We start from the raw sequence: 25,850 nt of genomic DNA on the forward strand, positions 1-25,850 counted from the left end.
TGCCTGTAAATGTCACACGAAATACACTAATATTTCCCGCCCACATAAAGCGTACCTTGACCGTGCACTAATGACAAGTACCCACTGTTTCAAAATAATGACAGGCAATGGTCTAATGGAATAAACGGTAAAACAGAGCAAGGTTGTGATGCTCCGTCCACACAGTCCCGCGAATACTGTCGCTCTGAAGCGACACTACTCCAGCAAATTGGTAAATAGCACCACTCGAACGCGTATCCGTTCAATCTACTTAAGACAAGAAGATTATTGAGTTTGTCTTCTCAGTCGCGCTACGGCTTTATTCAAAACACGTGGATATACGTCAAGGCTGAAAATTTTCTCGAAAAAACATGGAGTGCGCGTTAAGATGAAGGCATCCCGTTTGTCAATGAAACTAATAGTGTACAAATTAAGCAAAACGAATTCAGATCAACAATATGAGAAAAGCAAATAATAATATCATTTATTTCTTGAATTTTAGTGTGTTGATTTAAGAGTATTTTTCCCTCAGAAATTATTGACCATGAATGGAATCAGTGTTGCGGTGGAGAAAGGGGTAGAGGTGAACGTTAAAGAACCAAAGAAGAGAGTGAGTGTTAGAGAAAAGTTAAATCAGATCAGGTCTAACATAACAGTCGAACCGATTATCGCTTGTTATATTATGTCTAACGTGTTTTCGGGATTAGCCGTTCAAAATTTAAATTTGGAAAAGGCCTGTAGAGTTAATTTAGGCTACAGTGATGATGTTTGCTCAGCGTTAAATCGACGGCAGACAGAAAATTATACAATGGAGGAATCCGAAGTGCAAAAGTTGACAGCATCAGTCCAGGCGTGGAAAAACATCGTACAGACAGCGTTCCCATGCATACTAGTTCTATTTGTCGGGTCATGGAGTGATAAGACAGGCAAACGAAAAGCATGCATACTCTTGCCCATAGTCGGAGAAGTACTGTGCTGTACAAGTTTCATACTTAACACATATTTTTTCTACGAATTGCCTTTGGAAATCACGGCCCTGTCAGATCTATTCCCATCGCTAACAGGAGGATGGATCACAGTTTGCGTTGGTGTATTTAGTTACATTGGTGACGTGACGACTAAAGAAATGAGGACATTTCGGGTGGGGGTGGCTAATTTATGCATGTCATTGGGCATTCCGATTGGGATGTCGTTAAGTGGAATATTATTGCAACAAATTGGTTATTACGGTATCTTTCTTATATCAAACTGCTTGTATTTTACCAGTCTAATTTATGGATACATTCGCCTCAAAGATCCAGTCATTCCTCAAGAGAGGCATAGAGTAAGTATATAAGATTAATATTTAGTCTTGAGCTAATTTTGAATTTGAACTAACTTGTATTAAGTATACCGAAAAATATATGCATTATATATATTTAAGACGTAATACTTTATAAACTATAAATTAGCCAAATTGAAATCAGTAACGTCTAAGTTTAGTTCTACAGTTAGCCTACAATTAGTAATTTTAATGTAATTGTCTAAAAATATTATTTGTAGCTTTGTATTTGTTTGCTTGGTTTTATTATCAATATGATAGTATTAAATACATAAAACAGATCGGTATACACCAGTTGACACCTCTTTGGTCTTTTTGAGGGTTGGAATTGTATCACATTACACAGTGTCAATGTGAATTACCAAAATACAGATTTTGGTGATGCGCGTTGACACTGTAAGCTTTACAACTAGATGCAAGATTCGCTTCAGCCCTTTAATATCCCACTACTGGGCATAGGCCTCTTTTCCCATGTTGGGGAAGGATCAGAGCTTAATCCACCACGCTGCTCCAATGCGGGTTGGCGGATATATTCCCTACTATGAGTAACGATGGCTATCAGGCGTAGATGATAACAACCGGGACCGACGGCTTAACGTGCTCTCCGAGGCACGGTGGGGAAACCCACAAGGACTGCACAAACACCAGACTACGGCAAACACTTGAATGGCCAATACAAATGTTTGTCCTGTGCGGGGATCGAACCCGCAACCACCAGCACAACAGGCACAATCCATGACTGAGAACGTTGCGCCAACGCGCGCCTTAGCCCGACGATGCGAAATTAGATAAAATTTAGGATTTGACAGTGCAGTGGTACCAGCTCGTACTTAAACTGGCAGTCGATTTACGGGTTCTATCTATTGATTTCATTCTGATAAGAAATATTTAAGGATAGTAAAATATTTTCGCCGCTAAAGTGGGCAAGGCTGGCAAGAAGTACTTAAACGGAGCTGAGATAGTATCTGAACCAATTTAATCGGAAGTGTAGGGTTACTGTAGACTAAGGTACAGTTTGAGACCGTTCATCATTCGATGGAGCCCGGTCCTACGTCTAAGTGATAAATTGCTCTGTGCCACTACGCAAATTCGAACGAAGGGGAGCATCGTAACGCAATCAGTGGTTTTCACGAGGCTCAGATAGGTGTCTGCATTTGTAATGCCACTGATCTATCGCGATACGACTGTCAATTTATTCCGTTTGCCACGGATGCTGTACGAATGATTTATTTTTCGGTTTCAATGAAAAATAGATATGGTGCTTTTTGCTGGAATCCGCGACGTCTGTTATCATCTGATTCAAAAGCCATTCAAACTGCGAACGTTTGATATGTAGTGGCTATTTTAAAATCGACATTTTTTTTTCAATTACGCATTTTATACATGTACGTGTGAATGATGAATGTTTTCATTGCATCGCTTTCGAGCTTTTGAAATTTGTTGCGATTCACAAACTACCTCAGTTTGTTTGAAATTTTAAAATTAAAAATGATTTATCGAAACATAACAACCAATTTGGTTGTATATGTATACTTATATTAAAAATAAAGTACAATATTTATATAATTCTGAAAGTTGTGCCTGTTTTGTAATTTTAACAAAAAACAGTTTTATGTTTTTTTTTAACCGACTTCCAAAAAAGGAGGAGGTTCTCAATTCGACTGTATTTTTTTTTTTTTTTTATGTTTGTTACATCAGAACTTTTGCCCGTGTGGACCGATTTCGACAAATTTTCTTTTAATCGAAAGGTGGTGTGTGCCAATTGGTCCCATTTAAATTTATTTGAGATCTAACAACTACTTTTCGAGCTATATCTAATAATGCGTTTTTACTTGACGCTTTTTTCGTCGACCTACGTTGTATTATACCGCATAACTTTCTACTGTACCGATTTTGATAATTCTTTTTTTGTTGGAAAGGAGATATCCCAAGTTTAGTACCATGATAAGGAAACTAGGATCTGATGATGGGATCCTAGATAAATCGAGGGAAACTCTTGAAAATCCGCAATAACTTTTTACTAGGTGTACCGATTTTGATAATTCTTTTTTTGTTGGAAAGAAGATATCCCTAGTTTAGTACCATGATAAGGAAACCAGGATCTGATGATGGGATCCCAGAGAAATCGAGGGAACTTCTTGAAAATCCGCAATAACTTTTTATTAGGTGTACCGATTTTAATGATTTTTAATTTAATCGAAAGCCGATGTTTATCATGCGGTCATATTTAAATTTCATCGAAATATGATAACTACTTTTTGAGTAATCTTTGATAATGCGTTGTTACTTGACTATTTTTTCGTCGATCTACGTTGTATTACTCGTCGATATTATTGAAGTCGGTTTTTTTTTCGTTTGCAAGCCAACACAATTATTTATTTCAAATAAATTGATTAAATGATTGAATAAACTTGAAAATATTCATTTTGAATTCCAAATCAAAAAAATGTACTAGCACGATAATTAAGTTGTAATAGAATTAATTAATTACATACTTATTTGATGACTGTCAAAGTGATTAATGAGTTAAACTTCGCAGCTGTAACGGGGTTGAAATTATACATTGTATTTTGAACGTTAAATATATTACGGTCTTTACCTAATGGTATGAAATGTCAATGTGCTACTTACAAGAGCTTAAGGTATATTGATTTGTTCTCATAGCGCATTGAGAACGTGATTTTAACTAACTGAAATAATTTATTCCGGATGTTTGTCTTTCCTTGCTACATTAAAAAAAATTGTTTCAAAAAACTAATTGATATCTTGTTCTCTTCTTTAAGAATCCCGTATTATTTAGGAAATATATAAGACTAGACGTGCCTCGCGGTTAATCTAAGAAAAAAATGAGCTATCTAACATTGAAATGAATGCCACTGAATTTTTCAAATCGGACCAGTAGTTCCTGAGATTAGCGCGTTCAAGCAAACAAACAAACAAACAAACTCTTTAGTTTAATTATATTAGTATAAATTATGGTTAGCAACCTTTCGGTTATGTAATGATATGATGATGATGAACAATATTTGATACAATTATTGTTTTCTATGAAATGTACTTTGTTTCAGGAACAACCAGTTGGTTGTCGAGGTTGGGTTTGCTCTTTCTTCGATGCTCGACATGTGAGGGAGACCCTCACGGTTGCATTCAGAAGTGGTCCAAGACGTAGGAGGCTTCGCGTGTCATTGTTGATAGTCGTCGTCTGTGTTATATTTGGACCTTTACATGGTAAGTTGATGAAATTTAAATTTAGGGTAACTCTTTAAAAACCTTTTGTGAAAAAAGTGTGTATATCAGCTCCGACGCACGACTGGAGTTTACTCTTTCCGATCGACTGTTTAAATAGGTACAAAAAAAAACTGACTAGTAAGCCTTTTTGTGGCATAAAAAAGGCTTACTAGTCTAAGAAAAAGATTAATACCATATCAAATGGTAAATAAACGAATCAAATAACGCCATCTATCGGAATCCTATTGGGTTTACCCCTCATGTTTTAGAGTAGCGGGTCTTATATAAAAATCGATTTCTTAGGAGTAAACTCCAAAGACTTTACAATATTTGTGTTATGTAGATGTAATATATAAATACATCGTCGTTTTTAAATTTACTTCTTTATAGTTTACACTATATTATAAAAATTAAGTTAAACATTCATATCAATGTTTTGTTAATTTAAAATGTGCCATCAAATGTTTTGATAAACAAAATCTAGAATAAACTGTACATTAGATATTCATAATTAATTCTTTACAGAAAGAAAGCTAACAGATACAGAAACTTATCTTTAAAAAATTGCGTTAATATTAAATAATATGTAGTGTCAAAATATTATTTTGTTTGTTTCTCTTCTACTATATTTTAAACTCTTTATTAGTTTTGCGTCAGTTACGTTCCATATCTAGAGTTTGTAGTCTAATAAATTCATATTTGGAATTATACTAAAATATTAATATTTACTACGTCACCATAAGAGATTTTCGCTATCCTAAGTATAAAAATGTATAAATGAAATCTATTATACTATTAATTTGCGTTTAATATAAATAGATGAAAGGTAAACAACACTATATCTATATCTAGGTAGACTAGATACATATTTATAACTTTTCTCATAAAAATGTATAATCAGTGTAATATAAAATAAACATAGGTATAGATATACCCAGACTGGAATCTAGCTCTAAAATTCTGCCGTCGAAAATAAAGTCATCGCCAACCGCTTCAACGGGTTAGTCAAAGCTGATTTACTAATGTGTATGTTACGTTATGTACTAAGAATACTATCCTTACATCCCTATTTTATTAGTTGGTTAATTGTCAAACCTAGCGATCATTGCAATGACAGTACATACAACTGACCAGTGTGAAAAAATTGTGGTACATTTCATCATCATCACTTCAGCCTATCGCAGTCCACTGTTGGACACAAATTCGCGTCAATAATAGCGTCAACTCGTGTGTTTTGCCCATTGCCACCACGCTGGACAGGCGGGTTGGTGACCGCAAGGCTAGCTTTGTCGCACCGAAGACGCTGCTGCCCGTCTTCAGCCTGTGTATTTCAAAGCCGGCAGTTGGATGGTTATCCCGCCATAGGTCGGCTTTTTAAGTTCCAAGGTAGTAATGGAACTATGTTATCCCTTAGTCACCTCTTACGACACCCACGGGAAGAGAGGGTGTGGCTATATTCTTTACTGCCGTAACACAGCTTACTATACAGCTTGGTACATTTACGTCACAAAAAAAAAACAGACAGAAGACAAACACGTATATTAAAGGAAGTTAGGAATACATTAATTCGTTATTGTGGTAATGAGGACGTCCATGAATATGAGAATTCTTCCTTGGAGCTCTGAGTTACACGTTCGGTGGAAGTATTAATGTACATTCGTGTAATACGCGAGTAGACTTCCTTTGCAATTTTTTTAACTATAAGATTATTTTAAATTATTTCGGCCTCGCTACACTTGTGGTGCGTAAGACATCAAGGGTATTGAGCTCATAATTTCCGTCACGATATATATACATAAATTATATCCTCGCCTAGTACAAATACTGAATAGGTTCGTTGTTAATACAGACAGCCTCGTCTCCATTACGTTTCACATCGCATGTCACCGTAACTTACAATTCACATGGTAATGTACAACTTACGTACCCATTCGTTCGTACACAACTCGTCAAGTACAAGTACTAAAAAGGTTTGTTATTTAAAGACATACCCTCGTCACAGCAACGTTTCGAATCTCAACTTAAAGAAATTATAATTTACGTAATAATTTAACCATTCGAAATGAAAGTTGTAGTTGCGAATGTTCAACACCAGCTGACTTGTCTCCTCACCATTACTCATTCCATCTCAACAGAATATATTCTGAGCGCAATAGATTTTCAATCAATCGATTTCGTAATTTTAAGATGAGTCGGTAGTAATAATGGTTTGTTTTCGTAAATATCTCATTCTTATTGTTGCCTATGTTTGTCATCAGTCTCTTTATTATTTGTGCAGGTGAAATGAACGTGCTCTACTTGTTCATGCGCTTCAGATTTAATTGGGATGAAGTTCAGTTCAGCATGTTCTGTACATACAGCATAATTACCAATTTAGTGGGTAAGTGTATGAAGTGCAACTTGTTTCTTTTATAATTGATATGCGGTTTTAATTGAAAGAAAAAAGATATTGATTTTAACGTCATTATGAAATAACTGAACAGATAAATCATTGTCTAACGCTTAACGGCCCCCAGTGGAATTAGAACTTTGCCAGACTCTAGTGCTCTAAAATTACATTAGAGATACATTTTTTATAAAACACAGACAGATTTGTGTATAGGTCTTGTAATGTTCACCTTTAATTTCCTAATTAAATTTGGAAGAGGACGAATTTTTAATTTGCACTTAAAAAATTTGCGGCATGACATGACCGGACTTAGCTAAATTAGCTAAATTAGCTATTCCGATGAATAGTCTTTAAAAAATAATAATTTCTAAATATATACTTTGCTTGGCAGGAACATTGTTCTCCATCAGTATCTTCAGCGACTTAATGAAGTTGGATGACACCTTGGTCGGCATTATCTCTTGCACCAGCAAGATTTTGGCGTCGTTCATATTCGCCTTTGCTAGCACTACTACCGAGATTTATATAGGTAAGTATCGTACAAATTGTAATAATAATAATAATTTGACAGTTATTAGACATTATTTGACAGTTGAGTAAAATTTCGATTGAGTTTTGACTGTTAATTTTTTCTTGTGTATGGTAGGTTTATGCTATGTTATATGTTTGTATTTACAATTATTAAAATTGTGATTAAGCTTTTATAATACTTTTTTAATGAGTTAATTTTTTTTTAATCATATACACACGGTCATCTGTTCCTATGGTAAGTATGTATGCAAGCATGTCTTGTAGAATGCACAGGACTACAAAAATGTTAATTTATGTTGTTAGTGACACCGCGTTGGCGCAACGGTTACAGCAATGGATTGTACCTGTTGCGCTGGCGGTTGCGGGTTCGATCCCCGCACATGACAAACATTTGTATTGGCCATACAGGTGTTTGCCGTGGTCTGGGTGTTTGTGCAGTCCTAGTGGGTCTCCCCACCGTCATCGGAGAGCACTTTAAGCCGTCGGTCCCGGTTGTTATCATGTACACCTGATAGCGATCGTTACTCATAGTAGGGAATATCTCCGCCAACCCGCATTGGAGCAGCGTGGTGGATTAAGCTCTGATCCTTCTCCTACTTGGGGAAAGAGGCCTATGGCCAGTAGTGGATTATTGCAGGCTGAAGCGTATGTTGTTAGTCAGAGTGACATGTAAAAAGTTTTGGGAATATAGGCGATATTTCCAATGACGTCAATACTAGTAGCCAGCGATATAAAAATCTAGACAAACAATTTTTTATGGATGTATTTACTTGTCGCTGCCTCTTTTGTTTATAAAACAGTTTATCTGTAAATGGTGTGCCTACACCACACCACTACAATATTTTTTTACTTAATTCAAATTTTGAATTTAAGACGATAATTACTAAAACTAAAATGTTTACTTAGATTTTAGTAATTATTTACTTTATAAATAATTATGAGGTGTAGTTGTACATATAAAAAATCGGATAATTTACAGTTGTATTATAATTTATAATATAAGTGACAGAAAAATAATACGATCACGTAGTCTCGGGGCAAACTAGCAGAATCCTCTCAAGAACGAAAATGTGCCAAAATTTCAGCGTATGCTGATACAAAGCAAACTATTTTTATATTAAAACTAGTTTTAGGCCACGACTTCGTTCGCATCGAAACTTTTATGTTATCTCAAACGTTATGATGTCCGATACGAACTGTGCATTTTAAATAAATTATATAGTTACCTATAATAATAAATAAACAATGAAATTCGAATTAATATTTATTTTAAATAAGATATATATATATTTTGATTGTACCTATATAAAATTGAACTACAAAAAAATCTTTAAATACTAGGTTTTTAATTGTATTCAAGAACCCAAATACTAACTTTCAAGCTGGTTAGAAAATAATTTGTAAACTTATACAATCCTCTCCTTTCATTAGATAAGATTCTATCCTCATACTTATAAATATTTTTCACACTGCGATAGTTGTATGCCAGCATACGATTGTTTTTAGGCAAGCGGATCTAAACAGGTGCCAGTACGTACTCGTATTACAACAGTACTATAGTAGTGTCAAGTAAACATTTTGTAGCTCAGTGTAGAATCCTGGAATAGTAGAGTTTGCATGTACTACATTAGACTTGGTGTGTAAGTTTATTGTAAATTAATATTCTTTTATTAAGATTGACAAAGACAACAGTCATTTTATAGGGCTTTTTGTCGTGCTGTTAGTGAAAATTTTATGATACGGTAATCAATAAGAAAAACTAATAGTCGCCCAGAGGTCGAAATTCGGCCATAATTAAAAAAGTTAATTAAAGAAATCCAAAAAATTATGGAAATAAAGAACCTTTTTAAAAAAAAATCAATTTGACTACAAACTTTGACATTGAACAAAAGATATATATGCGTTTATGTATCAAATACATGGTAGGGTGTGTAATATTTTTTTATTGATTTAATATATTTTTATGTATAATAAAAAAAATTAGCATTCTGCACTCTTTCTCTATATAAACTTTAAGTGTGCGAAATTTCATACGTCCCTCGTCCGCGCAATTTTCGTTAAAAGGGGTACAAAGTTTTTGCTTCACGTGTTAATATAATTTATACTAGAATAATTATGAAATCTTCAATATAGAACAGGTGAAAGATAAGGTATCAATTACATTAATAATGTAAATAAACGAAGTAAGTAATTAAATCTTATGAGTCGCTCGGTTTATTGTTGATAATTTTATGAAACTTCGTTTCTAAAATGCATGCAAATGTAAATATACACATGTGTATATTTCATTGAAGTTGGGTGTAGTAGGATATGTTTTACCCAAAATTTGGAGTAGCCCAACTAAGGAATTAACTCAACCTTAGAAGATCACAGCTTTCAAGTAATGTTGTGTTCCTGCGGTGAGGAAGATGGCCAGAGCTACGGGGGAGGCTCGGGGCTAGGCCTACCTTTCATCATCATCCTCATTCGTCTACTTTTAACACCAGGTGGGCCGTATTCTTGTTTGCCACCCTTGAATTATACAAAAACATTAAAATACTTAGATTCTGGGGCGAATCAATCAATTCTGGAATGCAGGGTAGGGTCATTGCCAACTACGCCATGGGATTTGTAATGTAACAGTAATTATATAAAATGTTATACGTATTTTAACGTTTTAATTATATTATCAATGATGATTTATAATAAAACTAAATGGGAAGTGATCCATTATGCCATTAAATTATTGCTCAACTAACTCGCTGTACACTTTGTTTATTAAATACTTTTTACTTGATTAAAATTCACTACATGTTATAACAGAATGGCGTTCGCTTTATGACAACATATTCGCTATAAATTGATGTAAATTAAAATGATACTATTGATTACATTGAAATATTTTAATAAAGTCACTGTGAAATAAAGTGATTGCTGTGAATTGGATTGTCATATAGCTGGAAATGAATATTACAACCTAGCTATGGTGTATTTAATGTTATTTATGTCTGAAGGTAGATGATGCGCTGAACTCAGTTCCACCATTTTTTTGCAAACTTTATCCTGACAATAATAAAAAAAAAACAAGAATTATCCAGTTAGATGTAGTCGATTAAAAGTTATGCGCGTACATCCATTACGTCAATTATTTTTTATTTTTATGTTACGATGACATGACATCTTTTTTTAAAATTGTTTTGATGCAGTTTTATTTTTGGTGGGTTAACAGACAAACAGACAAACAGACAAACAGACAAACAGGCAAACAGACAAATAGACAAACAGACAAACAGACAAACAGACAAACAGACAAACAGACAAACAGACAAACAGACAAACAGACAAACAGACAAACAGACAAACAGACAAACAGACAAACAGACAAACAGACAAACAGACAAACAGACAAACAGACAAACAGACAAACAGACAAACACACAAACAGACAAACAGACAAACAGACAAACAGACAGACAAACAAACAGACAAACAAACAAAAAACAAACTCTTCATCTTTATAATATTAGTATAGATTATGTATTTAATTTATGAAGAGAACAAAATATTGTGAAAGTGATTTGTTTGTGTGTGTGTGTGTGTGTGTGAGCATTGTGCTTTTAGAATAATATTATAATGTAAAATATTCCATTAAAAATATAACAATAAACATAGAATTAATATCGATTCGAATTTTGGGAATTAATTGTCATATATTTAAGTTATTAAGAACTGTCAGCAGTTGTCGTAGTTTTGTAGCACATTTATAAATGTTTTTGTGAATAAAATATTTATTTTTATTTTTCTACAGCGCCACTTGTGGAGATATTCAACGGCACATCTTTCATAGCGATGCGTTCAATAGCGTCTAAATTAGTGACAAGCGAAGAACTGGGTAAGTTTTTATAAAAAAATATTTTTTTTTTAAATTATTAATAGATAAAATATCTTTATCTTTTTTTTAACCATTGAATCTTTGTTTTATTTTCTCTAAATGGAAATCGTAATGGTAAATTAAATTTGAGTTTGTTATTTGAGTTGGCCGATAATTTATTTGGTAAACGCTTTGTGCGTCTCGTATATTCTTATATTATTATTCTTATATTATGATTATTATGTTACAACCGAAACTAACTAATATAAAAAGTTAAAACTGTTTTACCATAAAATGGTAGTTATATAGCAATAAAAAAAAATCGAATTAAATATTAATGTCTCTGTGAGATTGTTTGAATGAAATGAATTCATTTTTATTAGACTTAAAAAAATAGATGTTTTGTTCTTTTTAATACGGTTTTTATACTTCAATTCCAATTTGATATGAAATTTGCATTACAAGCCATTCACCTCGTCTGCACTCTAAATTTAAAAATTAAATTCGATAATTTATTTTAATATAAAGTACCGCCGCAAACAGAATAAGTAATTTGCTTTTAGAAATTTATATGAAAACAAGATTATGATGAGATAAAGTTTAATGAACCACTATAGAGTAAACGTTACGTGTGGCAAATAATATATTTTCTTTATTTCATATTAACATGATATTATTATTTGACTTAAAAAAAAAAAAACTAGTAATTTGAGGTATCGCATATTAGAAAATATCTTGCTCAAGATCTGGATCCCGCCTGACTGGGGAAAGTAACTGAGGTAGGGCACAGCAGGAAATTTTCTGCCCATAATCTGGAGTAGCCCGACTGGGGTAGTACCTTAACCTTGCAGAAGATCACAGCTAAATAACGCTGCTTTCAAGTGTTGTGTTCCTGTTGATGAGTAAGGTGAGCCAGGTGACCAGAGCTCCTGGGGGGATTGAGGATAGGGTCGGCAATGCGTTTGCGATGCCTCTGATTTTGCAGGTGTCTATAAGCTACAATAATCACTTACCATCTGGTGAGCCGTACGCTTGTTTGTCGACCAATTTGTCAAACATTACTGTTCAAGTAGTGTTGTGTTTCAGTTGTAAGGTAGAATGTAGCAAGTTCATGAGGACCAGTGTTGACCGCGAGGATAAATGATAGTAAATAAGTTATTTCATTTATTCATATTTAACTTCATATTTTTTTTTTGTTTTAACTCACCAATCGATTACTCGCTTGTGATGTTGGCTCGCTTGGTTGTCGGCTGGCAGACCGCGGAATACACCGGTTCTCGTCTGATCACCGAAATTAAGCAACGTCGGGCGCGGTCAGTACTTAGATGAGTGACCGCTTGGGAACACCGCGTCATGTTGGCTTTTTGTTTTTTTTTTAAATTTGTTTTTTAATTAGTTTTTTATTTTTCAATTAGTGTGCCAAAGAAGTTACGTCTGACATGTGTACTTTGTACGTACACATTTTTTTGTAATTTCAATTTTAATTAATTCGTTGTTACTAGTAACACAAAAACAGAAACTTTCATTGAAATCGAATGACCGCAGTCAGTAGCAGCCAATGCGATGCGGTGAGCTCGCTGTACAATTTTAAAAACATGACAGAAGAATGCATAATAGCGATTTGCGATCGACTTTTCATAAGAATGACTTTGAAGTACACAAAAAAATGTACAGAATACTATGAACGAACGGTGTCTTAGTTAGTTTAAAAACGCGAATAAACCGAATTAGTCTCTTGTCCTTTATAGGTCGAACTTAATTGGTGGCTTAACGCTGCTTTTCAGAAATAAAAAATTAATTTGGTTCTAAATAAAAATTAGTTCTTTTAGGTCTAACATTTTTCAATTTAATTACTTCTCTTGTATTTATTTTATTTTTGTGAATTACAATTTTATTATCGCTTTATAAAAAAAAAATACGCTGAATAAACTTATGTATACACTGTACCCGCCTTAAGTATGTATGTAGTAAAGTTAATATGTTTATAATCACTGGTGGTCGCCAAGAGGTCGAAATTCGACCAAAATTCAAAATTTTAATTAAACAAAACCAAATAATTATGAAAATAAAGAACCTTTTTTTAATTTTTTTAATTTGACTACAGACTTTGACAATCAACAAAGAATATAATATGCGTGTATGTGTTAAATACACGGTAGTGTGAGTAACGTTTTTTTTTATTGATTTAATGTATTCTTATGCATAATTTGAAAAAATATTCTCTATATAAACTATAAGTGTGCGAAATTTCATACTCCTCCGCCCGCGCAATTTTTGTAAAAAGGGGTACAAAGTTTTTGCTTCACGTATTAATACAAAGATTATTATTAATCACTCTTGCACTACTGTGCCCCGCGGTAACATCAATTCTAACCACCATGGGTAGACTGGTAGAGATCTCCTATAGAGATAAGTTCGCCCTTGCCAGCTTTTTTTGTAAATCTGATTTTTACTTGTTTCTTTTTTAAAGTGCTATAAAGAATATATATATGTACATATTTTAGTATTCTGAAATAAAAATTACACGTTTGCCAGACGATAGTTAAACAGAGTATCCACATTCAACGATTAAGCAGCCAAAGTCTCAGGTACAATTTAAATATTGTATTTAAATAACTTAATATTCGCAATGCATAATCTTCTTATATTTAAGTATTCGACTTCTAAGTAGTGGTAACATTTGTTAACATTTTATACTTATTTTAGTTTTTCATTTATAGTCTATTCGCGTTAAGGAAATAGTGAGTCATCGCTGTTAACTTATCCACGCCTTCGACCAAATTCAGTCAGTCTATTCAACCTATTGCAGTTCACTGCTGGACTTAGGCCTCTCCAAGTTTGCGCCAGACATCCCGGTTTTCCGCAATCCTCATCCAGCCTACACGGCTATTGAATCGTAGTAGCTTGAAAGCCTGACTGAAACGCTTACTTTAACTGGTCAAATTGAACACGATGTTGAGGCACTATTTTCTTAACGCGAATTGACTATAGTAAAAACTAGGATTAACACCTGTGTCGAGGATCTGGAAACACACATGATATATAAGTACAAATGCCTACGTATGGCTAAATACAAATGTTTGCTATGTGCGGGGATCGAACCCGAGATCGCAACAGTCATAAGCCAATGCTATGACGTGCAAGACAGTGTATGATGAAGTTTCTTTTTATACGGTGTATTAAGATATAGGTTACATCTACTAGCTTTTACCGGCGGCTTAGCTCGCATTGTTTTTTTTTAAATAAAAAGTATCCTATGTTACTTTTAATACCTCCAAGAATATGTCTACAAAATTTCATGATGATCGGTTGAGTAGTTTTCGCGTGAAAGAGTAACAAACAAACTTAGATTCACATTTATAATATTAGTAGGCATATTAACAGCATCCACGACCTCTTAGTTGCCCATGCTATTTTACTACAGTACTACATAATATAATTATTTAGTTATCTTGTGTAACTTTAGACAAGCAGTTCTAAAACTGTCTAGTATTGTTAGGATAGTCCAAAACTGACAGCTTTTTGCTGTTTTAATTTTTCTTTTAATTTAATTTATCGACATATATATATTTACACAGGTAGATATCTCAAATATTTGCGTGCACTACATTATTATCATACACACACAGAAGATACCACATTACTATATATACAACTATGCTATTAGATTTAAGTTAGACTTATGGGATCTCAACATTGGATATTGAATCCAGCTACGAGCAGATTTTGTGTCACTTGGAAACCGATATATATAGCAGCCATATTGTTTACACAATAACCAATAATTAGTTTTCCTTAATAAATTTCATGAACAGACACATCGGCTTTTAATATTTTTACTACACAAGAATGAGTGATACAGATATTAACAATAATACAAGAAAAAAGCATGTATCTAAAGTCCCTCCTTCCTTAACTATTTATTAAATTAGTGTTTTTAAAAATGATTTATATATTATGTTATAACTGTATACCATTGTAATTTTACATTTTGATACATATTTTTATGTCCATAAAGTCCTTTGATACCAGCTTAAATAGCTCAGACAAAATGAAATTAAATCCGAGCCTAAGCGGCTACTGCGAGCACTGCAGATAAGCTCCATTTTAAAGCTAAATTAACTAATTCCGGAACAAACGATAGCTACGTTTAATCACAGGTATGTTTCTAAGGATTAAAATTATAATACGTACTCCTTTTTAATATAATACGCATATTAATTATTTATGTTACATTTAAATTATGTAAATCGAAAAGTATTTTATTTATTTAAAAAGATTTATATAATTGTGTTTGCTCGCAAACGAAAAAAACCGACTTCAATTACATCGACAAGTAATGCAACGTAAGCAGACGAAAAAAATTTAAAAACGCTCTAGTCATCACTACGATTTTCGAGGGTTCCCCTCGATTTCTCTGGGATCCCATCATCAGATCCTAGTTTCCTTAGCGTGGTACCGTCCTTGGGATATCATATCTCCTTTCCAACAAAAAAAGAATTATCAAAATCTGTGCATAAACGACGAACTTATCCGCGAACATACATAAAAAGCTCCTCCTTTTTTGAAGTCGGTTTTATAACCGAATTCAAAAAAGTGGGTAAAGGTAGGTAGGGTACATAAAACTATTTTTTATATGATTGAAATATTAACTGTTCGTGTATTCATTATCATATAAAACAAAAATTATTTAAATTCATCTTTATGACTCTGTGGCTAGAACATTCATATGATACCCGACGGACCCTGAGATAAAACACATACGTTAGGAGTCTGTTGTAAACCATTTAGTTATAAAAATACTTAAAAAAGTGTGTGTGTACTTATGTACGCACATAAGAAGTTATACTTCATTGGCTAGCTAACTTCACGTTGCTAACTTCTTCTTCGTTGACTAGCTAACTTCGGCGTGTCGGTTTCTTGTGACGGTGTGCGCGCGCATCGTATAAATTTACTCTCACCATTTTTCCCTAACACGCCTAAAGAAGTATAACTTCAATAGAAACATCTAATTTTGTTGCAAACCTTCAATAGAAACACTTAATTTCGTTTTAATTAGGGTTGATTTCAAAAAAAAATATACACTTATTTTATGTTGTACGTGCATATGCGTGATAAGAGGTATAGTAAATTCTATTTATAATTTTAAAATGCGTGTAGATTATGTAAACTTTTTATTTCGTGTGTTTTTAATATTACAAAGATGGTGAAGTGGGTTCCGTAGCCTATGGACACCTGGAACAGCAGGAGTATCGCAAGCTCGTTGCCAACAATTCTCCTAACTTTCCCTAGGATTTCTGGCTACCTTACTCAGTTACTTCCGCGGTCCCGCCGGTGTTCGCTTAAATTAGCGTAGGTCTCAATAAGCAACTCCGGTCTCACTGTGCCTTATTTCACTTGTTTTCTAACCATATACAATATATAATATATAAAATAACCACTGTTATAAATTTACAATTAGTAATAGGTAAATATTTATAAACAATAAAAATAAAAACCGCTCTGGTGTAGAGGTGCGAATGGTCGCCTAAAGCACCGACGGTTTGCGGTTTCGATTCCCGCTCGGGATGGATATTTGTATTTGTACAAATATTTCTTTCGGGTTTGGATGTCTGTCCTTCTGGGTCTCCCCACAGTGCTTCGGAGATCACGTTAAGCTGTCGGTCGGTGTCGGTGTTATCACAAATACCCGATAGCGATCGTTACTTATAGTAGGGAACATATCCGCCATCCGGCAGTGGAGCAGCGTGCTGGATTAAGCTCCAATTCTTCTCTTATTTGGAAAAAGATGCCTATGCCAAAGAGTAATAATTAAAAAAACAGACAAAAAAAACAAAAACATTGTATATATGAGATAAAAATATTTTATGGTAATCGATACGTCATAAAAAGTAGGACTATGATTAAAATATTGCCGAATATCAAAATTTACTACGCAATAAATATGAAAATAGTACTAAATCACGAGTCGTTAAGCACGATCGCTTGATAATAACGGTTTTAAAAATGGAATATGACGTAGAACAATTGGATAATACAAGAGTAAAAAAAAAAAAACGAAAAAATTGTAATGAATTTACTACGTACAGTGTCATAATGTGTATAAAATGTAATAAATGTAATGTATATATTGTCCTCTTTTTTTCTGTCCATATCTTAAGAAAAAATGAACTAAGAAATGTCTTTGTTATCTAACAAATGAAAAACGACCTTAATTTAAATCAACTAATATAAATAACAAAATTGCTGATATTTAAATTTTCCAGTCTTTATATTAACGGACTCTTTTCTTCTGTCGTCGTCAGTTTCAGCAATTTAATTTTCGATTGGTAAAATATCAATATAGATTGAGATATTGTCGATTGCAAATCGGTTTTTTCAAAAGCTTAAGATTAGAAAAACTCTCCACCCCACTAGCATCCGTTACATGTATAGCTAATAATATTCACAACTTAATACATACATTTGGATACAGTTCTACTTGTAAGTTGCAATATTTTATAAAAAATAAATTGATTGAGTTAAAAAATCAGATAGACTGTGGCGCCGTTTTATATCCAGCGCCCTGGGCGGTCGCTCCACTCTCTCTACCCTAACACCGCTACTGTGCGTGGGAGCCCAAAAATTAAAAAATCAGATAGACTGTGGCGCCGTTTTATATCCAGCGCCCTGGGCGGTCGCTCCACTCTCTCTACCCTAACACCGCTACTGTGCGTGGGAGCCCAAAAATTAAAAAATCAGATAGACTGTGGCGCCGTTTTATATCCAGCGCCCTGGGCGGTCGCTCCACTCTCTCTACCCTAACACCGCTACTGTGCGTGGGAGCCCAAAAATTAAAGTAAATTATTTTCTTAACATTTAATTCTATATTCGATCATATTCATTTGAATATATAATGAACGAGTAATATGAATCGAAATATTTGTTTTCTAGTATTGCCATGATGATGAAGTGATCTGGTACCTTTCATAGTGTTTAGTTAATGTTTCCTTTTTCGAATATTATCTTACGATCTTAGTCATAGTGGTTACGAAATATCTTTTATTTTTCTGATGTCGTGAAATAGACTTAACTTCCAAGACTTACCTGATAAGACTACTTCCAAGACTACTTACCTTTGAAATGTCAATGGCACCCTCAAAAAATTAATAATGTTTTGGTTACAGGTAAAGTAAACTCACTTTTTGGACTGGCTGAAGCCATGATGCCATTAGTCTACGGGCCACTATACTCCAGGGTGTATATGGCCACACTGAATGTTCTACCGGGAGCAGTTTTTCTATTGGGTGCGGGAATGACAGTTCCTGCCGTGGCGATATTTGGGTAAGTTAGTTTTTAAAAGTTACTAACTTTTAGATTGAGCCCACGATATTGGGTTAATTCGTAATGAGCAAGACCATAAAATCCATTCTTCTTAATCTGTATGTAAAGAAGAACCCGGTTCATTGACTGACTGGTTCATCATCGTCAAGAGTAAACTGTTGAAGTTTAGACACTTGAACTTTGGTTAGTAAGGTCACACTATTGATTAGACACTCATTAAGGAAGAGTTTTTAGAAGGTAATGAAGTAGGAATTGAAATTTTGTACGGAAAGTCTGATATTTGACGTACGAAACCTTTTAAAAAAATAATTAACTGGTACGCGAACTGCAGGAAGCTTGTATATGTATAAATGAGAGATGTAATCACAAATTGGTTTGATATAGTTTGTGAAAACCAGTTCACACTTGACGGACACAATAAACACATCGTCTTTTTTTTACTCATAATAAAAGTACCAAATTAGCAGATATTACATTCTGATGTTAAATGGCATCTGTCGTCTATGAATATCTGTAATATCAAGATTAGTAGTGGGTAAGCGTTATAAGAGGAACACGTGAACAAGATTCTCTGTAGGCTCTAATAACAATATGTCTTATCATATTATTATATATTCTTACTTAGGTACGTTAGGAAAGTGGCGACGCAGGTCTGAATCATCATTAATAAATGGCGGGAAAATGAAACAAAAGACAGTAAACAACGAACGATTATTCATTTCTGAACGTCGTTGACGGTTATTTTTATGTATATTTGTTATGTATTATACAAGTAAGGAAATGTGTGTCATGCAACATAACTACGTTTAGGTAAAAGTATAGTTTTATATGCTATCGTAATCTAACTATGATAATTATATACAGAAGACACTACAATTGTGTTTGCTAGCAAATGAAAAAAACGACTTCAATTACATCGACGAAAGACGAAAAAATAGTCAAGTCAATACGCATTATCAAAGACTACTCCAAAAGTTGTAATCAGATCTCGATAAAATTTAAATGTGACCACATCATAAACATCGGCTTTCGATTAAATTAAAAATCATCAAAATCGGTACACCCAGTAAAAAGTTATGTGGATTTTTAAGGGCTTCCCCATTTCCTTAGACCGGAAAGAAATATTTGGACAAATACAAATATCTATCCCGAGTGGGAATCAGACCCATAATCGGCAGTGTGTAAACGCGTACAAGGTACACGCACCACTACACCAGTGCGATGTCTCACATAGCAAAACACAGCAACATCATTATATTAATTCAATATGCCTCCAAATATCTTCTCTCTACCACTTGTATGCAGATGATCTTCAAATTTACTGCCATTCTAAATTGAGTGATCTGCCTATATGTATAAATAAGATAAACAGTGACTTGGACAAAATCTATAGTTACCTCATTTGGACTAATGGTTAATCCTGAAAAATGTCAAGTAATTGTAATTGGCAGTCCAAAACTAGCTTGTCGAATAGATTGGTCACTTGTTCCACCTGTCATCTTTAACAAAACTGCCATTAACTTCTGTGACAAAGTAAAAAATCTCGGTGTCATTTTTGATAACTGTCTCTCCTGGACACCTCAGGCGAACGAGTTGAGTTCCTTCCACTGCCCACCAAAATTGCGTTAGCACAGTCACTCCTTCTACCAATTCTTGACTATGCTGATACTTGCTTTCTCGACCTTAAGGAGGAGCAATTAAATAAACTTGAGCGCCTCCAAAATCTCTGTATACGGTTCATATTTGGTCTTCGCAAATATGACCATGTCTCCAATTTCCGCAATCAACTCAAGTGGCTCCCAATCCGCTTCCGCAGGAATACTCATATCCTCTCACTGCTATATTGCGTTTTGTTTCGTCCTGATTCACCTTCTTACCTCAAGGAACGCTTTGAGTTTCTTTGCGACACCCATGATCGTTCCCTTCGATCTGACACCAATTTAATCCTTAAAATTCCGTCTCATACCACTTCTTATTACTCTAACTCCTTCTCCGTTAAAGCTGTCCAACTTTGGAACTCTCTTCCTCTTCCTATCAGACAAGCTCAATCTCTCTTCTCCTTCAAAAAATACCTTAAACTACATTATTTGTCACTAAGCACGTCATGATCGCCTATATCGTCTTTGTATGATATAATATATATTTACTATGTGTATATATATATATATATATATATATATAATATGTGTATTTTACATATGTATGTGTTATGTATGTTTATTATTATTATATATTGTCTATTAGTACTTTGTTCGAGTATTCTAATTGCACACCAATCGTTTGTTTACTTCCTAACTGCAGTTTCTATTTCGTGTCCTATACCCAAAGGTTGTCTGGAAGAGATCGCTCTTTCAGCGATAAGACCGCCTTTGTACATCTTTCGTTTTATGTTTTTTTTTCTCTGTTGTTTCTTTTAATGGTGTACAATAAAGAGTATTATTATTATTATTATTATTATTATATTCATCCATAAACGACTGGATTAAATACATTTTATTGTACACATGCGAATCAATTACTCGATATTTCAATACAAATAGAATACGTTATATTTTGAATATTATATGTTTTATAGGTCGCACATGTTAAACATTTTATTTACATAGATGTCAGGTCTAATATACTGAGAATAAAATATATTTTAAATGAATAAACATTTTTTTTTAAATTTTGATTGACTTACTTGTGTCTGGAGCAAAGCTCTGTAAACTTGTATGTATGAAATAAATAAATAAATATTATTACTACTAGCCCTTTGGCGCAGGTTGTAGTGGCCCTGCTTTCTGCTCCGCGGGTTGCGGGTTTGATTCCCGCCTGAGTCTGGGTGTAAATATATGTATTTATAAATTTATATATGTACTATTTATATGTATATTTATATTAAAAAAACTATTTAGCTATAGCAGTCGGTTGTTACCTATATTACAGGTATTCTTTTGTTTAACGTAGAAACAGACGGTTGTGTGTGTATGTTATGTAATATTTATTTATTTATTATTATTCCGCGCTCGTCTGACACGGGTGGTTAAATTGAATACAGCCAGTAATTACTTCCCTTTATTGATAATTGAATATGTTTGAAATATTTTGGTTTGGTTTTCTGTTCAACAAACAAAACTACTTAAATCAATTACAACATGATTTATAGATAGACAGTTAATTAAATTGCTGTTCTTAACAATATCTATCTATTTCTATCTATTTATAAGTACAACTGAAATAACTCACATATGTTTTGCAAAAATTGTGTTTTCTAATATTGACGTGAATTTCACCCATTACAATTATTAAGTTTTATAGATGTCCTCCCGTTACCATGGTTGCTGTAAAGTATCCGTAACATCGGGCATCTAAAAAACTTATTAAAATTCAAAAAAGTTGTTTTATTTATATCTAGTTTAAAAAAAATGTATATGAATATAAATAAACCAAACAAGAATAAAAAAGACAAGAACAAAATAAAAGAAGTCAAGAATGGCTGACTGAACGGCTACTAATTCGCTTTTCAAGTCTAATAATTTGTAGAATATTTATACAGTATAAAAAATAATAGAGTTATGCTGGAAATCGGAAAATTCTCCAAAAAGTTATTTAAGCTTTATGTTATTGAAAGATAGCAATACTGGTAGAATAAAACGCGGTGTTTCTGGTACTTAATTAAACAAATAATAATAATAAATAAATAATATATAATAATAAATAAATATCTTCACAATACACGGTTATATGTTAAGGTAAGCAACTTTATGCTTGTGTTATAGGTAACAGCCGAATGGTATAGCTACATATTTTTTTTCAATAAACTTAATTATAAATAATACATATATAAATATATAAATAAATATTTATATTACAACCAGACTTGGGGTGGGAATCGAATCCACAACCCTCTGAGCAGAAAGCAGTGTTACTACAAACTGCGTCGGTTTTGTATGTCTGTATATTAAAAGAAATACATTATTATAAATAAAATGTTGTTTTGTAAGAAACTACTACTGTCCTTAATACACTTTTGGCCTACTATATTTTGTTAATAAGACTAAAATATGTAGTCTGTTTTATAAATATTTGTCGAGGAAACCGCTCACTCGTTTTTAATTTAATATGAAAGTTTGAGTAAGGACAGTGAGACTTTTTTTATTTAGTAGCAAGGGAAAAATTAGATTATGCTTTACAATCTTTTTTGTGTATTTTTTGTACATACTAGCTTTTACCCGCAGCTTCGCACGCATAGATTTTTTTTTAAAGTATCCTATGCTACTTCTAATACCTCCAAAAATATGTGTACAAAGTTTCATGATGATCGGTTCAGCAGTTTTCGCATGAAAGCGTAAAAAACAAACATATTTTCACATTTATAATATTAGTAGGGGTTGTATGTTATGGTAATACCATGTATAAAAATTATATTTGTACTATTATTAGATCTAGGATACACAGAATTTTTTACTTTTCTTTACAATTCATAAAAAGGTCAATTTCGTTTTTTTTCAAATTACATACATCATAACCTACAGTGTTCTTATAAAACGAAACTGACTGTGGGTACATAATGGGTCATCTTCAGTCGGCGTACTTTTATCATATGACAATAATAGAAAATCAGGAATGAAGTCACGTATACAGCAAGTTACACTCAAATTATCCTCAGTTATTGTTTATGATGTTAGCTATCTACCTCCAGTCTAATGTCTGCGAAAATAAGTTCAATCGTGCAAGTAAATGAGATAGATTTAATCAAAGGCTGTAGTGTATGTAGCGCCCGGGTGCAATTACAATAGTACCGTGGCGCCCGATTGACAAAGAAAAAGGTCAATCGTGAAAGTGCAGCTTAAATTGGTACATTTATATATCGATACTCTGCGCCCTTGCTTACGGATTTTGGCGTCCTCTTACACTGCGCACCCGGATGCACTGCAAGCCCTGCACTTTACGTATAATAAAGCTGCTCCTAGATTCGACCATTTCACTTTTATAGCATAATTCATTAAGACACATTAAGCATACATATAGTATAGGTACCATGTAAACTAATCTATTTAATCATATTAAATACACATAATACTTTTACGATTGAAATTACAAATAGAAACGTCAATTATATTTGTTTTAATAGATTGTTTGTCTATACGTAAACTAAAGTAACCTTACTATTGTTATTTCTGTAAATAAATAGATAATGACATCTTATCGAAGGTTTGTCTGTGAGTGTATTGTTATTAAGGTCTTTGAACTATTTGAGAATGAGGCGGAAATTACCAGAACGATAGTGCTAGATATTCGTAAAAAAACCGTATTTGTGCGAGTTTACTCATTAGAGGAGAGTTTCGTACGTCATAAAAAAAATGTATGTTTGCATTAATTCGCTTAGTCCGAAAATTATAATGTCATCACAGGTCTTGTAAAGGGTAATTGTACCCTGTCTCTGAGATCTGTATATTTTAAATGACCTGTTATGATTTGAGACCTCTACAGTTTCAAATTGACCTGTACTCTATCGACCTTGAGACCTGTGCCAGTTGTCAATGTCATGCTTCTAATTGTTAACAGTCTTACCAAAATGCATAGCTAAAAAGGAACAGTTGTGACAATACTTAGCATTAAATATTTTTTCTATAAATACTTTAACGAATTAGAGGTTCAAAGATGTACAATATATTATGATAGTAAGTAACTGGAATCTTTGGAAGCGGAACCATAAAATTTTTAAGGGTAGATATATGTAAGTATGTATTTAGATAATAAGCTTTTGTTTCGGATTATATTTATGTATTAACAAAACTACATACCTATGCTAAAAAAATGTTTGGGGCAGTTGGTAGAGAATGTTTTTGGAGTGCTAGTAATAATGAGAGAAGAATGGTAGGGAAAATAGATACAAAGGTGGAAAATATTTAGAAAATAATATGTAGTAGATAAAATGAAAAAAAGGTTATACACTAAAACTGGATTACCCACTGGTTCGATATTAGGTTTGAAAAGCCATCAGTCTACTATATTAGTTCAATTATTGAACTGTTGAACTTTCCGTTTATTTGTAAAAGAAGCATGTAATATATAGGAGCCTTATGATTATAAAGGCACTTATAAAAATTATAGTAAGCATTTCGAACATATGTCAGGAACGCCGAAGGCAGAAATTAGTGTACCTAATAAAACTTGAATAAACTCTTTGATTAAACCCCTTTATGACTCTAATCAGTCAAAGATCAGACAATAACTGATAACGAAATAAGCTGAATTGCCTTTGAACTAATTTATTTAGATATTTGCTATAATAGACAAAAAATTGATTTAAGGTTTTTTTTAATTAACTTGTGTATATGTGTTTATATAATTATTATATTTATATGTATATGTATGTAGAGACAAGTAATAAATAATTTTATAAACTAATATTATATATATTTATAAACTTAAGAAATTGTAAAAAAAGAAGAAAAACAATATAACGTCATAATTTTTTTTTCATGTACATGCTGGCTAGAATAGTCCTTAGTTTTTTCCAAAGCGCTATAGTTTTAAGGTTTTAGAGGGTGTAGTGTACTAACACCTTTTTTAAAACCAAATAACAAAATTAATAACGGTTAATAACATAATTAATGGTATGTATTATGCATCCATGTATAAATTATATTAGATCAAAAGATCTAACGGTGATCAAAAAATCTAAAAAATACTCGTTTCTTGTTAAAATGCTCAGGTATATTTTTAATACATTTTTTATATGCACAATATCAATTAGATAGGAATTAGTAAGCTTTCAAACAAATGCCATAACAATCATTTGTTTCTATGAACTGTAGCTTTAAGATAAACTTATAATGAATACAACACACAGTTTTACTTTAGCTAATATTTGTTTGCAGTTGGATGTACTTCGAACAGCAAAAGGACAACAAGCAGGGCGAAGAAATAGACGACGTTAACAAAGATATTTAATTTGGACCCATAATATAGGTTGTCGATTTAAAAATTAATAAATAATAATTTTTTAAAGAAAAATGTGTCTTTTATTTTCAAGAATATTTTTTTTAATCAGTCAAGGGATATTTGTTTGAAATTTATACGAAAAGTATTTGAAGTGTTTGTAGATGATTTTAAAACTGATATGACGAATATAAGGATGTTTGTTTATCCCGCGTCGAACAATCGAACACTTGGTGCCCTCAAGCGTCGACGCCGACTGCATCTTGCATCGAGTGCTCTATTCGCGACGATATGCATCA

The 25,850-nt window shown here is 33.0% G+C and overlaps 1 protein-coding gene across 1 annotated transcript; it reads left to right on the forward strand.

The window, feature by feature from the left end:
• Positions 1-488: 488 nt before the first annotated feature.
• Positions 489-25,626, forward strand: LOC123654682 (proton-coupled folate transporter-like). Its single transcript, XM_045590573.1, has 7 exons — positions 489-1,303; positions 4,369-4,528; positions 6,807-6,908; positions 7,309-7,446; positions 11,236-11,319; positions 18,465-18,621; positions 25,491-25,626. The coding sequence occupies exons 1-7, from the start codon at positions 524-526 to the stop codon at positions 25,561-25,563; spliced, it is 1,494 nt and encodes a 497-aa protein (XP_045446529.1). The 5' UTR covers positions 489-523; the 3' UTR covers positions 25,564-25,626.
• Positions 25,627-25,850: the final 224 nt, after the last annotated feature.

This window comes from Melitaea cinxia, chromosome 6 (assembly GCF_905220565.1).
Source record: "Melitaea cinxia chromosome 6, ilMelCinx1.1, whole genome shotgun sequence".
In the NCBI taxonomy this organism is placed as follows: domain Eukaryota; kingdom Metazoa; phylum Arthropoda; class Insecta; order Lepidoptera; family Nymphalidae; genus Melitaea; species Melitaea cinxia.